Genomic DNA, 12,240 nt, shown 5'->3' with positions numbered 1-12,240 from the left:
CCATTGACCCACATTGGATCCTGTCTGGCAATGACTTGATTTTAAAATTCTCATCCTTGTTTTCAAATCCCTCCTGATTTATCTAATTTTCTACAATAGTCTCTCCCCCCCCACCCCTCCCTCCCTAGATATCTCCATTTCTCCTCTTCAGTGGCCTTTAATTTTAATCATTCCATCATTGGCTGTCCAGCCTTCAGCTGTTAAGGACCTAATCTCCAGAATTCTCTCCCAAATCCATCCATATCTGTTTCTTGATCCTCTATTTAAGATTCTCCTTAAAACATTCCTCTTTGGCCAACCGCTGGGCCACCTGTCTTAACATCGCTTTATGTGTCTCAGGATCAAATCTGGTTCAATAATACACCTGCAAGGCACCTTGGGACATTTTACAACATTAAAGGCACTAGATAAATGCAAAGTTGTTGTCCATAGGATCCCTACAGTGCAGAAGGTGGCCATTTGGCCCCGTCCAACCCTCATTGACCCTCTGAAAGAGCATCCCCTAGGCACACTCCCCGCACTGTCCCCATAACCCCACCTAACCTGCACTTCTTTGGACACTAAAGGGCAATTTTAGCATGGCCAATCCACCTAACCTGCACATTTTTGGACTGTGGGAGGAAACCAGAGGAAATCCACACAGACACGGGGAGAAAGTACAAACTCCACACAGACAGTCACACAAGGTCGGAATTGCACCTGGGTCTCTGGCGCTGTGAGGCATCAGTGCTAGCCACTGTGCCACCATGCCACCTCATTTGTGTGTGATACAGCCTTTTTAGTTAAATGCCACTTCAATATGAAAACCATCGTCAAGTCACCCGCCGACTCAATGGTTGGAATTCCGTCCCCGGTGTGGCAGAGGAGGCTTGCCATTCGTCACCAATGAGATTTTTAAGTTCCCAATTATTTTTTTTCTAATGAGGAGGCAATTTAGCGTGGCCAATCCACCTACCCTGCACATCTTTGGGTTGTGGGGTGAGACCCACGCAGACACAGGGAGAACATGCAAAATCCAGACGAACAGTGACCCAGGGCTGGAGTCCTCGACGCTGTGAGGCCGCGCCACCCAGGCAGAGAGCTGCTCCTAATTGAATTACACAATTTTGGCATCTCTAAGATGAAGATGCTTGCCAGGCATTATGTGTGGTGGCCTGGTATTGATGCTGACATCGAGAAGCTAGTCAAGCACTGTCAACAGTACCAACCACAACGAAGGTTGTCTGCTAAAGCCGCACTGCTCCCTTGGGATTGACCTGGTCGGTCACGTGTACAAATCCATATTGATTGTGTTGGTCCATTCCTGGGCACAATCGTTTTGGTCCTGATTGATGCACACTCTAAATGGATGGAAATCTTTGAGGTGAAGCAACCTACACTGCACGCTATTGAAAGATTATGCCAAAGCTTTTCAACTCCTGGAATACCTAAAGCCCATGCCGCGGAACCCCACAACCCAAAGATGTGCATGGTAGGTGGATTGGACATGCTGAATTGCCCCTTAATTGGAAAAAATGAATTGGGTACTCTAAATTTATTAAAGACAACATTGATCCTGTGGAAGAACTTCAGACAACATAATTATGGCGCTCTACAAGGATCAGAAACCCCCTTCAAAGACCCAACTCGTACATAATATTTTATTTATTTGCGGAATGTGGGCAATGCTGGTTAGGACAGCATTTATTGCCCATTCCTAATTGCCCTTTAGAAGGTGGTGGTGAGTTGCCTTTGTGAACTGCTGCAGTCCCTGAGGTGTAGGTACACCTGCAGTGCTGTTTGGGAGGGAGTTCTAGAAGTTTGCCCCAGCGACAGTAAAGGAACGGTGATATGTTTCCAAGTCAGTGTGGTGAGTGACTTGGAGGGAACATCCAAGTGGTGGGATTCCCAGGTATCTGCAGCCCTTGTCCTTCTAGATGGTAGGGATCGTGGGTTTGGAAGGTGCTATCTTAGGAACTCTGGCGAGCTGCTGCAGTGCATCTCGTAGATGGTACACACGGCTGCCACTGTTCATCGGTGGTGGAGGGATTGAATGTTTGTGTAAGGGGTAGCAATCAAGCAGACTGCTTTGTTTTGGATGGTGTTGAGCTTCTTGAGTGTTGTTGGAGCTGCGCTCATCCATGCAAATGGAGAGTATTCCATCACTCTCCTGACTTGCATCTTGTAAATGGTGGATAGGCTTTAGGGGGTCAGACAGTGAGTTACTCACTGTAGGATTGCTAGCTGTTGACCTGCTCTGGTCGCCACAGTATTAATATGGCTAGGCCAATTCAGTTTCCCCCAGGTAACCCCCAGGATGTTGATTGTGGGGCATTCAGCGATGGTAATGCCATTGAATGTCAAGAACTGATGGTTAGATCCTCTCTTGTAAGATTGTTTAGCTAATATTTAAGACAGGGGAATTAGTCATTGAAGATTGTACAAAGAACTTAAAGGGGAGGGATGTGGTGATTGTCCCTTTAAGGGTAACACAGCAGAGTAAGGGAACACAGCAGAGTGAGGGTCACATGGCCTGTGCGACCAATCGGGACTCAGAATGTGATAGTGAGACAGTCTTCTTAGGCAAAGGGACATTTTCGGAGCTAGCTATAACTATGAGGCTGCTGATCTCTTATTAGTAAATACATTTTGTGTTTCTAGTGATGTTTGTGAAAGTGCATCATTACAGAGTCAGACATTAATCTTCAACTGTAAGCTCAGTTTGCATTATGGTTTCTCTCCAATGTTCCTTGTCAAGATTAGTGCTTCCTATATTCTTCAACCTCAGAGGGCAATCAGTGGTACAAATGAATGGAGTCTTCAAGCGAGCGACCATCATTACCTTCACCTTATATACAGTAGTAAGTTACTTTCACTCTATTTCTGCTATAACCTTGCTGTTGGTGTAGTCACTGAGCACTGGTGTGATGTATATTCAGAGATTAAGTCCTACCTGACTGCTAAATGAAGCAGGACAGAACCTCCTTCAAGAACTCCCGTTCCAATTTGTGGTGGGACACATCCGACCATGACTCTGAAATTAAGCTGCATTCACATTTTTAAAAGCAGGCATCACATTTATTTCAAATTGCATAAGACAGAAGCATGCAGCTTTAAGCGAATGAACAGCAAACTTGGAACTGATATCTGTATGTTTCTGACCTGGGCAGTGAGGAGGTGACGGTGGTCATTTTACTTTATAAGTGGGTACTATCCGTGCAGCCATTGATTAGGCTCCTCACTTTTATTCTGATTAACGTGAATGAGGAGTGGTGTAGAATTAGCTATTAATTTGACATAGACTGCTTTTAACTTTGACCCAAAGTCAAATTTGCCCCCTTCACCCATCTTATATCATAGAACCATAGAATCACATAATTTACAGTGAAGAAGGAGGCCATTCGGTCCATCGAATCTGCACCGGCTCTTGGAAAGAGCACCCTACTTAAGCCTACGCCTCCACCCTATCCCCACAACCCAGTAACCCCACCTAACCTTTTTGGACACTAAGGGCAATTTATCATGGCCAATCCACCTAACGTGCACATCTTTGGACTGTGGGAGGAAACTGGAGCCCCCGGAGGAAACCCACGCAGATATGGGGAGAACGTGGAGACTCCGCACAGACATTGACCCAAGCCGGGAATTGAACCTGGGACACTGGAGCTGTGAAGCGACTGTGCTAGCGACTGTGCTAACCACTGTGCTTCCGTGCTATGGTGAAAAGCTGCCTGAAGCTTATTAAAAGTGAAAATAAAGTGTTGGCAAAGTGCAAAGAGGTACATTGAACAGGTTAAGGGGGCTTATGACGAACAAATCACCTCAGGAAGCAACAATGAAGGGTTGGCCAGGATGTTGTGTGATTTGAAGGGGAATTTGAAAGTGTTCTAGATGGCAGAGGCCATAGGTTATAGGGAGATGCTGCTCCGTATCATCCTGGCGAATGGGGATTAGTCATAAAGCTTAATCATATTGATATCTTCCATGTGTTTGGATTTGAAATGTTTTGGTCATGACACTGATTTTTATTTTTTCTTAACCATTATTCTTCAGAAAATATTCAGAAAACAAAAAACAATCAAGATCTGCTCCTGATGTGTTATTTTCTTTTAAAAAAAAACATTTCAGGTCGGATTATGTGGCTACCTGCCTCTCACTGAAGCTGTACCAGGAGATATCCTTGCTGCTTTACCCCCAAGCTTTGTAACATATGGTATACGTGCTATATTTTACATCTCCCTCGCACTGAGCTTCCCAATGATTATTTTACCTTGTCGCCAAGCTATCAGCACCCTCTTTATCGAACAACAGGTTGGTTTATTGATCAATCACAATAATTGCTAATAACAGTTCAACATATAGCTAAGGGAAAGCTAAATGATTCACAAATTGAGCTCTTGGGTTTTGACAGACTGGCAGAGAAGATGTTTCCACTTGTGGGGGAGATCCAAATTAAGGGCCATAAATATAAGATAGTCACATACAAATTCAATACAGAATTCAGGAGAAACTTCTTTATTCAGAGAGTGGTTAGAATGTAGAACATGCTACCATAATTGGAGTGGTTGAAATGGGTAGCAAAGGTGCATTTAAGGTGCAACTGGAGACATACATGAGAAAAAGAGGAATAGAAGATTATGGTGGGAGGATGAGATGAGGTAAAGGTGGGAAGGGGTTTGCGAGGAATATTAATACCCTTGTAGATCAATTGAACTTACTGGTTTGTTTCTCTGTTCTGAATTCATAGAATCACTACAGTGCAGAAGGAGGCCATTCAGCCCATTGAGTTTGCACTGACACTCTGAAATAACACCCTAGCTAGGCCCACGCCCCCACCCTATCCCCGTAACCCAGTAATCCTACGAACCTTTTGGACACAAAGGGGCAATTTAGCATGGTTAATCCGCCTGCACATCTTTGGACGGTGGGAAGAAACCGGAGCACCCGGAGGAAACCCACGCAGACATGGGGAGAAAGTGCAAAATCCACACAGTCACCCATGGCCGAAATTGAACCCGGTCCCTGGCCGTGCTAACCACTGTGTCACCATGCCGGAGGCTGAGATTGAGATTTTCCAGCCATTCCCACAGAAAGCACTGATCCCACTAGCCCCCCCCCCCCCTCCCCCGGCTGGCAGGGGAGGGTGCAGACAACAGGAATACCTGTTTACAGTGGCGGGACTGGACAATCCCGCCGCCACCAATGGCGGCTGCCTCTGCCACAATACACACCATGAGGGAGGGAGGTGGAAAATCCCACCTTCTTTCTAAATGTATTTGTTATTTTTGGTGCAGGGCTGGTCATGGATTATAAGAACGCAACCTACAGCGAAGGATTTGTCAGACGTTATGCAACCCATCCAATTATTCTTATTAATGGCTTCAGTTTCCCAGTACCACATTGGGGTTGTAAGAATGCATTAACTGGTGCCACTGTGAAAGTTAATGGCCTGGGGTCTTTGGATGATTTTACAAAACTGATTGAACTACCTCAATCTGATTGGCCGCCAGCTCTCACAGACAAGTCTTCCAATGACAGAGGGAAGTCCCACCTGCTGCCAAATAACGCTCGTTAGAGCATAAAATGGCAGCGGGCCTATCTGAGTTGGCACAGATGTGTTCCTGAGCCCCAGCATCCAAAAAACTCTGACCTATAGCTCTCATGCTAAAATTAAAACTTTTGTGGTGTTCTTTGTGATTCTGTTATCAGGATGGATGTCGTAGTGTTCACAAAGACCACAGAAGCTAACTTCATTAACAAAGCTAACTTTTATTTGTACTACTTATTGAAGCTCAACCACTTACTCCTATAGTAAGCAATAATCTAGTAATCTACAATCTACACTGTACTAACACTAGTCTTTACACTCTATCTATAACTGTACTCTGATCTCTCTCACTGCTCCTCTCCAGCCTTCTCCCAGAAGACTGTGAGTCAGTGCTTTATATCGTTCTGCATCTAGCTCCATCTAGTGGTTAATTATATGACAGTAACTCTTTGTATTCTGAACATTTCACATAATGTTACAGCTTTTACTTACATGACGGTCACTACACAATAGCAGTGAAAACCAAGTCACTCCATATGAAATTAAAACATTTCTAGAATGCGTAAGCTTTAATTTTAACCCAGTCTACCCATGAAAACTGAAGGGGTTGGGGTTGAAAACCTGATGTACAGTCACTCAATTTCCCTCTCTATTGAAGTATGATTGACCAGAGTGCAAACTGGGCAATTCAACCTGAACTATGTTCTTCTCAGGTGAACCAGGCTAAAATCAGGGCTGAAGACTTTAAGGAAGGGTCTTTTGTTCTCTTCAGTGTGACTTGTAATATATTTAAGGGGAAACTTTATGAAATGAAAATCACTTATTGTCACAAGTAGTCTTCAAATGAAGTTACTGTGAAAAGCCCCTAGTCGCCACATTCCGGCACCTGTTCGGGGAGGCTGGTACGGGAATTGAACCCGTGCTGCTGGCCTGCCTTGGTCTGCTTTCAAAGCCAGCAATTTAGCCCAGTGAGCTAAACCAGCCCCTAGAGCTGCAATGCATTGGCCGGGAAGAGGGGTGGGAGAGGGGTGTTCACATTTCCGAGTGCAAGGAAAACATGACAAATGGACCAGGCAGGAGAGAAAGAGAATATTTGAAAATCAGTAAGTTGTTATGATATGGAATGCAAAGGTTGCTATTTAGCCTTGTGCTAAAGCGGGTGACAATAGATGAAGACTATGTTGATGGAGTAAGATGAAGTAAATCAGGAGGAGGTTCATGTAGAGTGGGACAAAATGGCCTGTGTCTGTACTGCAAACTCGAACCAATCCTATGGCTGCTTATGTGTGCAAGCCAAAATGTCCTAATCACTACACGGAACACAACTCTCCTTCGCTTCAATTAAAACTGAATGAGTGAGAACTGAACAAAAGTCTAATACTCTTCATTATGAAAAAGAAAATTAGAGATCAGATTTGAACCCATGCCTCCCAAAATCAGAATTGCATAATGGTATTCCAATTACACCACGACCCATAGGACACTTCCTCCCATCATCAGATCCAAGGTTTGCAGCCAGGTTAGTCTGATGGCTTAAATAAAGGACACAGCCAGTCGGATCAGGATGCTCCCAGATTCAGGACAGCAGCAGGATTATTACAGTTGGCCTCATTGTCCCTGGACAACAGGATGTGAGGGAAGCAGTGCTTCCTGAAACCCTGCCAAATGTGTGTGAGTTTGGATGTTAGATCTCAGTTGAGAGGGAACAGATGACTGATTAAAGTAACCCGTTAGCTTAGGCTGTTTAAATGATATGATTAAAGATCTTTTCATTCAGACTGACCATTCTCGGAAGGCAGTGGAGGCAAGGCCAATGAATATTTCTAAGGTGGAGATAGATTATTGTTAGGAGAGCGAATCAAAGGTTATCTGGGAGTACATGGGAATGTGGAACCTGAAACACAAATAGGTCAGCCATGATCATATCAAATGACGGAGCAGGCCTGAGGGGCCGAATGGCCTACTTCTGCTCCTATCTCATATAAAACAGACAGGATATTCGCATGTGTGTGCTGAGGAAAGCAAGACTCAGATTGTGCTTGTGTCTTACTCATTTTCTGAATGTCTGAACACTGTGGAAACGATTCAAAGCTCACAGATACATCCTTTACGTCTTTTACAGAAAGATGATGGCACATTCTCAGTCAGTGGAGATATGCCCTTTCACCAGCATGTAACAGCCACAGTTTTCATCGTGTACTGCACAATGAGCCTGGGTATACTGGTGCCTGACGGTAAGTCAAACTCTGTGAGCTGGAACCAGCAGTACAAGAGTATTTGTTTTCTTAAAAAGAATAGTTAAGCATCAACTGGTGATTATCCCGCTGGCGGGAAACCCGGGGGGCGGGGGATGCGCTGCCGGCGGGAACAGAGAATCCCAACGGCCGGAGAATTCCAGTCTCTAGTTTATATCCTAAGCCATGTTCTCATCGTTCTGCTATACCGTTTTCTAGAGTGAGAGTGATCACAAGACAGCTTGTGTCATATCCAGTAAACTACGTTCTGCAGCAAGGGTTTCTGTTTGATTCTAACACCACATTATAACGCCAAATATTAGCTGGAATTTTCCGGCCATTGGGATTCTCTTTTCCTGGGAGCGTGGGGTGGCTTCAATGGGAAATCACATTGAAATGCGGCAGGAAGAGAGGTTCCCGCCGCCAGCAAATGGCACGCTGCCGAGGAACACACGGCTGGGAGAGCGGCGAGTCCCGCCCGCTGTATGTGTAAGATTATTCTTTGGCCCATAATGTGTGAAGATTTGCTAGTGAAAATGAAATGAAATGAAAATCACTTATTGTCACAAGTAGGCTTCAATGAAGTTACTGTGAAAAGCCCCTAGTCGCCACATTCCGGCGCCTGTTCAGGGAGGCTGGTATGGGAATTGAACCGTGCTGCTGGCCTGCCTTGGTCTGCTTTCAAAGCCAGCGATTTAGCCCAGTGAGCTAAACCAGCCCCTAGAGCTGTGATGCATTGGCGAGGAAGAGGGGTGGGAGTGGGGTGTTTACATTTCCGAGTGCAAGGAAAACATGACAAATGGACCAGGCAGGAGAGAAAGAGAATATTTGAAAATCAGTAAGTTGTTATGATATGGAATGCAAAGGTTGGTGGAACCAGTTTCAAAAGTAACTTTCAATAGTGAGTGCTCCGGTTTCCTCCAACAGTCCAAAGACGTGCAGGTTAGGTGGATTGGCCATGATAAATTGCCCTTAGTGACCAAAACGGTTAGGAGGGGTTATTGGGTTACGGGGATAGAGTGGAAGTGAGGGCTTAAGTGGGTCGGTGCAGACTCGATGGGCCGAATGACCTCCTTTCAATGAAAGTAGGACGGTGAGATGTACAGAGGACCAGAGTGACCTTGGGGTGCATCTCCAAAGATCTCTGAAGGCAGCAGGACAGTAGATACGGTGGCCAAGCAGACATATGGGAAACGTACCTTTATTAGCCGAGGAGGTTATGATGGAGCTGCTTAAAATGCTCATTAGTCCACAGCTAAAGTACTGTGTGCTGTTCTGGTCACCACACTATAGGAAGGGTGTGATTGCACTAGAACGGGTGCAGGGGAGATTCACCAGGATATTGCCTAGTCTGTAGCATTTCAGCTATGAAGAGAGGCTGGTTAGGCTGGGGTTATTTTCCTTAGAGCAGAGGTGGCTAAGGGGGGACCTCATCAAGATGTACAAAATTATAAGAGTTCGAGATAGGAGGAAGCTTTTTCCTTCAGTGGAGGGGTCAATAACCAGGAGGCAAATGTTTCGGGCGCGATTCTCCCAAACAATTTCTTAGTGTGGTAGCGAGCGGGAACTGCCGCGAGCTTCCCGGCACTTGGCCCGGCAAGGCTGGCAATGCTATTCAACGTTAATTGGTCCACTCAACGAGGCTCCATGGGCATCCCACCACAAATAAAGGCATGCCAGCCGATTTGTCGGCACGGCGCTCGCCAGGCCCCCACTAACAAGGTCGAGCAGCACTTGCTCAACCAACCCGGCACGGTGGCACAGTGGTTAGCACTGCTGCCTCACAGGGCCAGGGACACGGATTCAATTCTGGCCTCAGGTCACTGTCTGTGTGGAGTTTGTACTTTCTCCCCGTGTCTCTGTGGGGTTCCTCCGGGTGCTCCGGTTTCCTCCCACAGTCACAAAGATGCGCAGGTTAGGTGGATTGGCCATGATAAATTGCCCCTTAGTATCCAAAAGGTTAGGTGGGGTTACTGGGTTATGGGGATAGGGTGGTGCCTGACCCTAGGTAGGGTGTTTGTTCAGAGGGTCGGTGCACACTCGATGGCCCGAATAGCATTCTTCTGCACTGTAGGAATTCTATGAACCCCAGCCAGCTCGCAACAACCGTCCAACCCCAAGATTCAGATATGCAGACCAGGGGAGGCTCCCAGGTGTAGTGGAGGCCAGGAGAGATGTTCTGTTCCCCCAAGGAACCCGGAGGGTCAGCCACAGGGCAGCCAGTGCTGCCTGGGATGAGATGGCGATGGCTGTAAGCTCCAAGAGAATGACCAGGAAGACCCACCTCCAGTGCCAAAAAAGGTCAACGACCTACACAGAGCAGCATGTGTGAATAGACACCAACCGCAACCCCTACTCCGGGTTTTCCACCCCCACACAAGCATCCACCCCCCCAACTCTCCATGTGATCCCCAACCCACCCTTTATCCCTTCTCCATTCAACCCCCAACCCTTCCTTCACACCCCCTCCCACCACTGTGAACCACGCATGTGGCTAACGATGCCCTCTCTGTATCTACTCAGAAAAAGCCCTCCCACAATCACCGGGAGAGGGTCCAGACTGGCAGCGGGGTGCCAGACTTAAGAATCCACACCTCCTCGAGGAGAGGGCCCTGGAGGTGACTGAGGTGGCCAAAGATAGGGCGGTTACCCCCGCGGAGGTTGGTGGACGCCTCAGAGGTGAGGATCCATCGGGCCCCACCCGGAGGACCTGTGTTATTGCCCTACTGACTGACCCATCCCTCCCACATATCCATTCTCCCGCAGGTCCTCCAGCTGACGCTGCTGACCCATCCCGGGGGGCACTCTCTCCAGCCTCCCAGGAGACCACCTCGGAGGGCAGCTCGGAGGAAGACACAATCAAGGTGTCACAGCTGTCATCCCCATTCTCCACCAGCGCACATACACACACCTCGGTGGGAAATGTTAGTGGTCAGGCTTCAGGGCACATCTGGTTAGCACCACACTGCTGTTGCTGTACATCAGGTTGAGGCAGGAACGCCCAGGCGAGACAGCAGTGTGAGGTCTGCTGAATTCCAGGACCCAGTTGGCTCCTAGCCTGTGGAAGAGGTATTCCCAGAGCTGGTGGAGATAATAAGAAGCGACCAGAACATTCAAAGGGTGATGTCAGCGACACTCCAGCAGATCCATAATTGGCGGAGTCCCAGAGTGTAGGGGATGTCGCTGGCAATGGGTGGCACCGAGGCCAACACTGCTAGTTTGACGACCGCAGTGGACATCAGCACCATGAGTGAAGGTGTCCAAGGCTTTGTGCAGTCGGTGACGGCCATGGCTGAGGGTTTTGGCAGAATGACCGCCTCACTGGGGGATGTGACCAAGCACCAGGCTGACCTTGATGAGATGATGTGGGATGTGTCCCACTCTCAGATGGGAATGGCCGAGCCGCTGCAGAGCGCGTCCCAGTCGCAGGTAGACATTGCCGAGTCACTGCAGAGCATGGCCCAATCACTGAGGAGCATCGCCGAAGGCGTTGACACGATGGTGCAAGCATCAGCGAGCCGCCAGGGCTGGCAGAGCCAGATGATGCAGGGCACCCGGGGCTCGAACCAGCTGCCCCTCCATCCCAAGATGAACTGCAGGGCCCTATGGACACTGACCGGGAGGAGGGGGCACTGAGTGCCAACACGGACCTGACCCGTGGAGTAACAACGGTGACCACCAGCTCCCCCGAGTTCCACCCCTCTGATGAGGCCGCATCTCTGCCCCCAGAGGACACCCGCCAGGGGCATCGAAAGCCACGGGACAAGGTAAACAGCTGGCTGCCTCCACCTCAGATGTGCATCCTGGGGACACACCTAGACGTAGCAGTAGAGCTAGGAAGGCAAAGCACATCGAGGATCACTGGGGACAATGGAAGAGGGGGGCAGGGTTGGGGGGATAGGTAGGGGGTGAGGGGGGGGGCAGCACCATTGAGAGAGTAGGGAATTTTAAAACACAATAAACACCCTTGACCGCAAGCAGTATATTGTGTCTGTCACTTTCTTCTGCAAATCGGCCTGACCTCCGAACACTTGGCCCATCTCTCCAGGCATCTTTCCCTCTCCGTATCACTCACCCACTCTCTGGCCGTGAACATGTCCCCGGAGCTGTGTCCCACCCCCTGGGTTTTCGGATATTGGCTGCTGCATGTGTGGTGTTGCCTCCTGTGGAGTTCAGCCACAACGTCCATGCATCGAGGTGTGATTAGGATGCTAGGCAATGACTCCCACATGCTACATGGCCCACCCACCCACTGGAATCCACTTGGGTTGTGTCAAGTGCTCACTTAACCACGATTGCCAATTCCCTATGAGCAATAGCCTTCAGCCGCACAGCCAGAGGCCTCGGCAGTCGGTGGAGGTTACAGTGGTTGGTGGGGCAGATGGTTGCAGCTAGGGTTGCCCGCTGAATGGATACACACGAACCAGGAGTTGGTATGCTGGTGTTGCGTGCGGTTTCCCCCCAGCGGCCGCCGCCCCT

The 12,240-nt window shown here is 48.2% G+C and overlaps 1 protein-coding gene across 1 annotated transcript in view; it reads left to right on the top strand.

Annotated features, from left to right (window-relative positions):
* The window catches only part of LOC140406521 (putative sodium-coupled neutral amino acid transporter 10), a 108,337-nt gene that overhangs the window by 74,944 nt on the left and 21,153 nt on the right, over positions 1–12,240 (top strand). The window contains exons 7-9 of the mRNA XM_072494524.1: positions 2,738–2,840; positions 4,108–4,290; positions 7,650–7,761. Coding sequence (XP_072350625.1) covers positions 2,738–2,840; positions 4,108–4,290; positions 7,650–7,761 — 398 coding nt within the window. The remainder of the gene's footprint in view (positions 1–2,737; positions 2,841–4,107; positions 4,291–7,649; positions 7,762–12,240) is intronic.

Source organism: Scyliorhinus torazame, unplaced genomic scaffold (genome assembly GCF_047496885.1).
Source record: "Scyliorhinus torazame isolate Kashiwa2021f unplaced genomic scaffold, sScyTor2.1 scaffold_579, whole genome shotgun sequence".
Taxonomy (NCBI): domain Eukaryota; kingdom Metazoa; phylum Chordata; class Chondrichthyes; order Carcharhiniformes; family Scyliorhinidae; genus Scyliorhinus; species Scyliorhinus torazame.
This window is presented reverse-complemented; position numbering and strand designations above follow the sequence as displayed.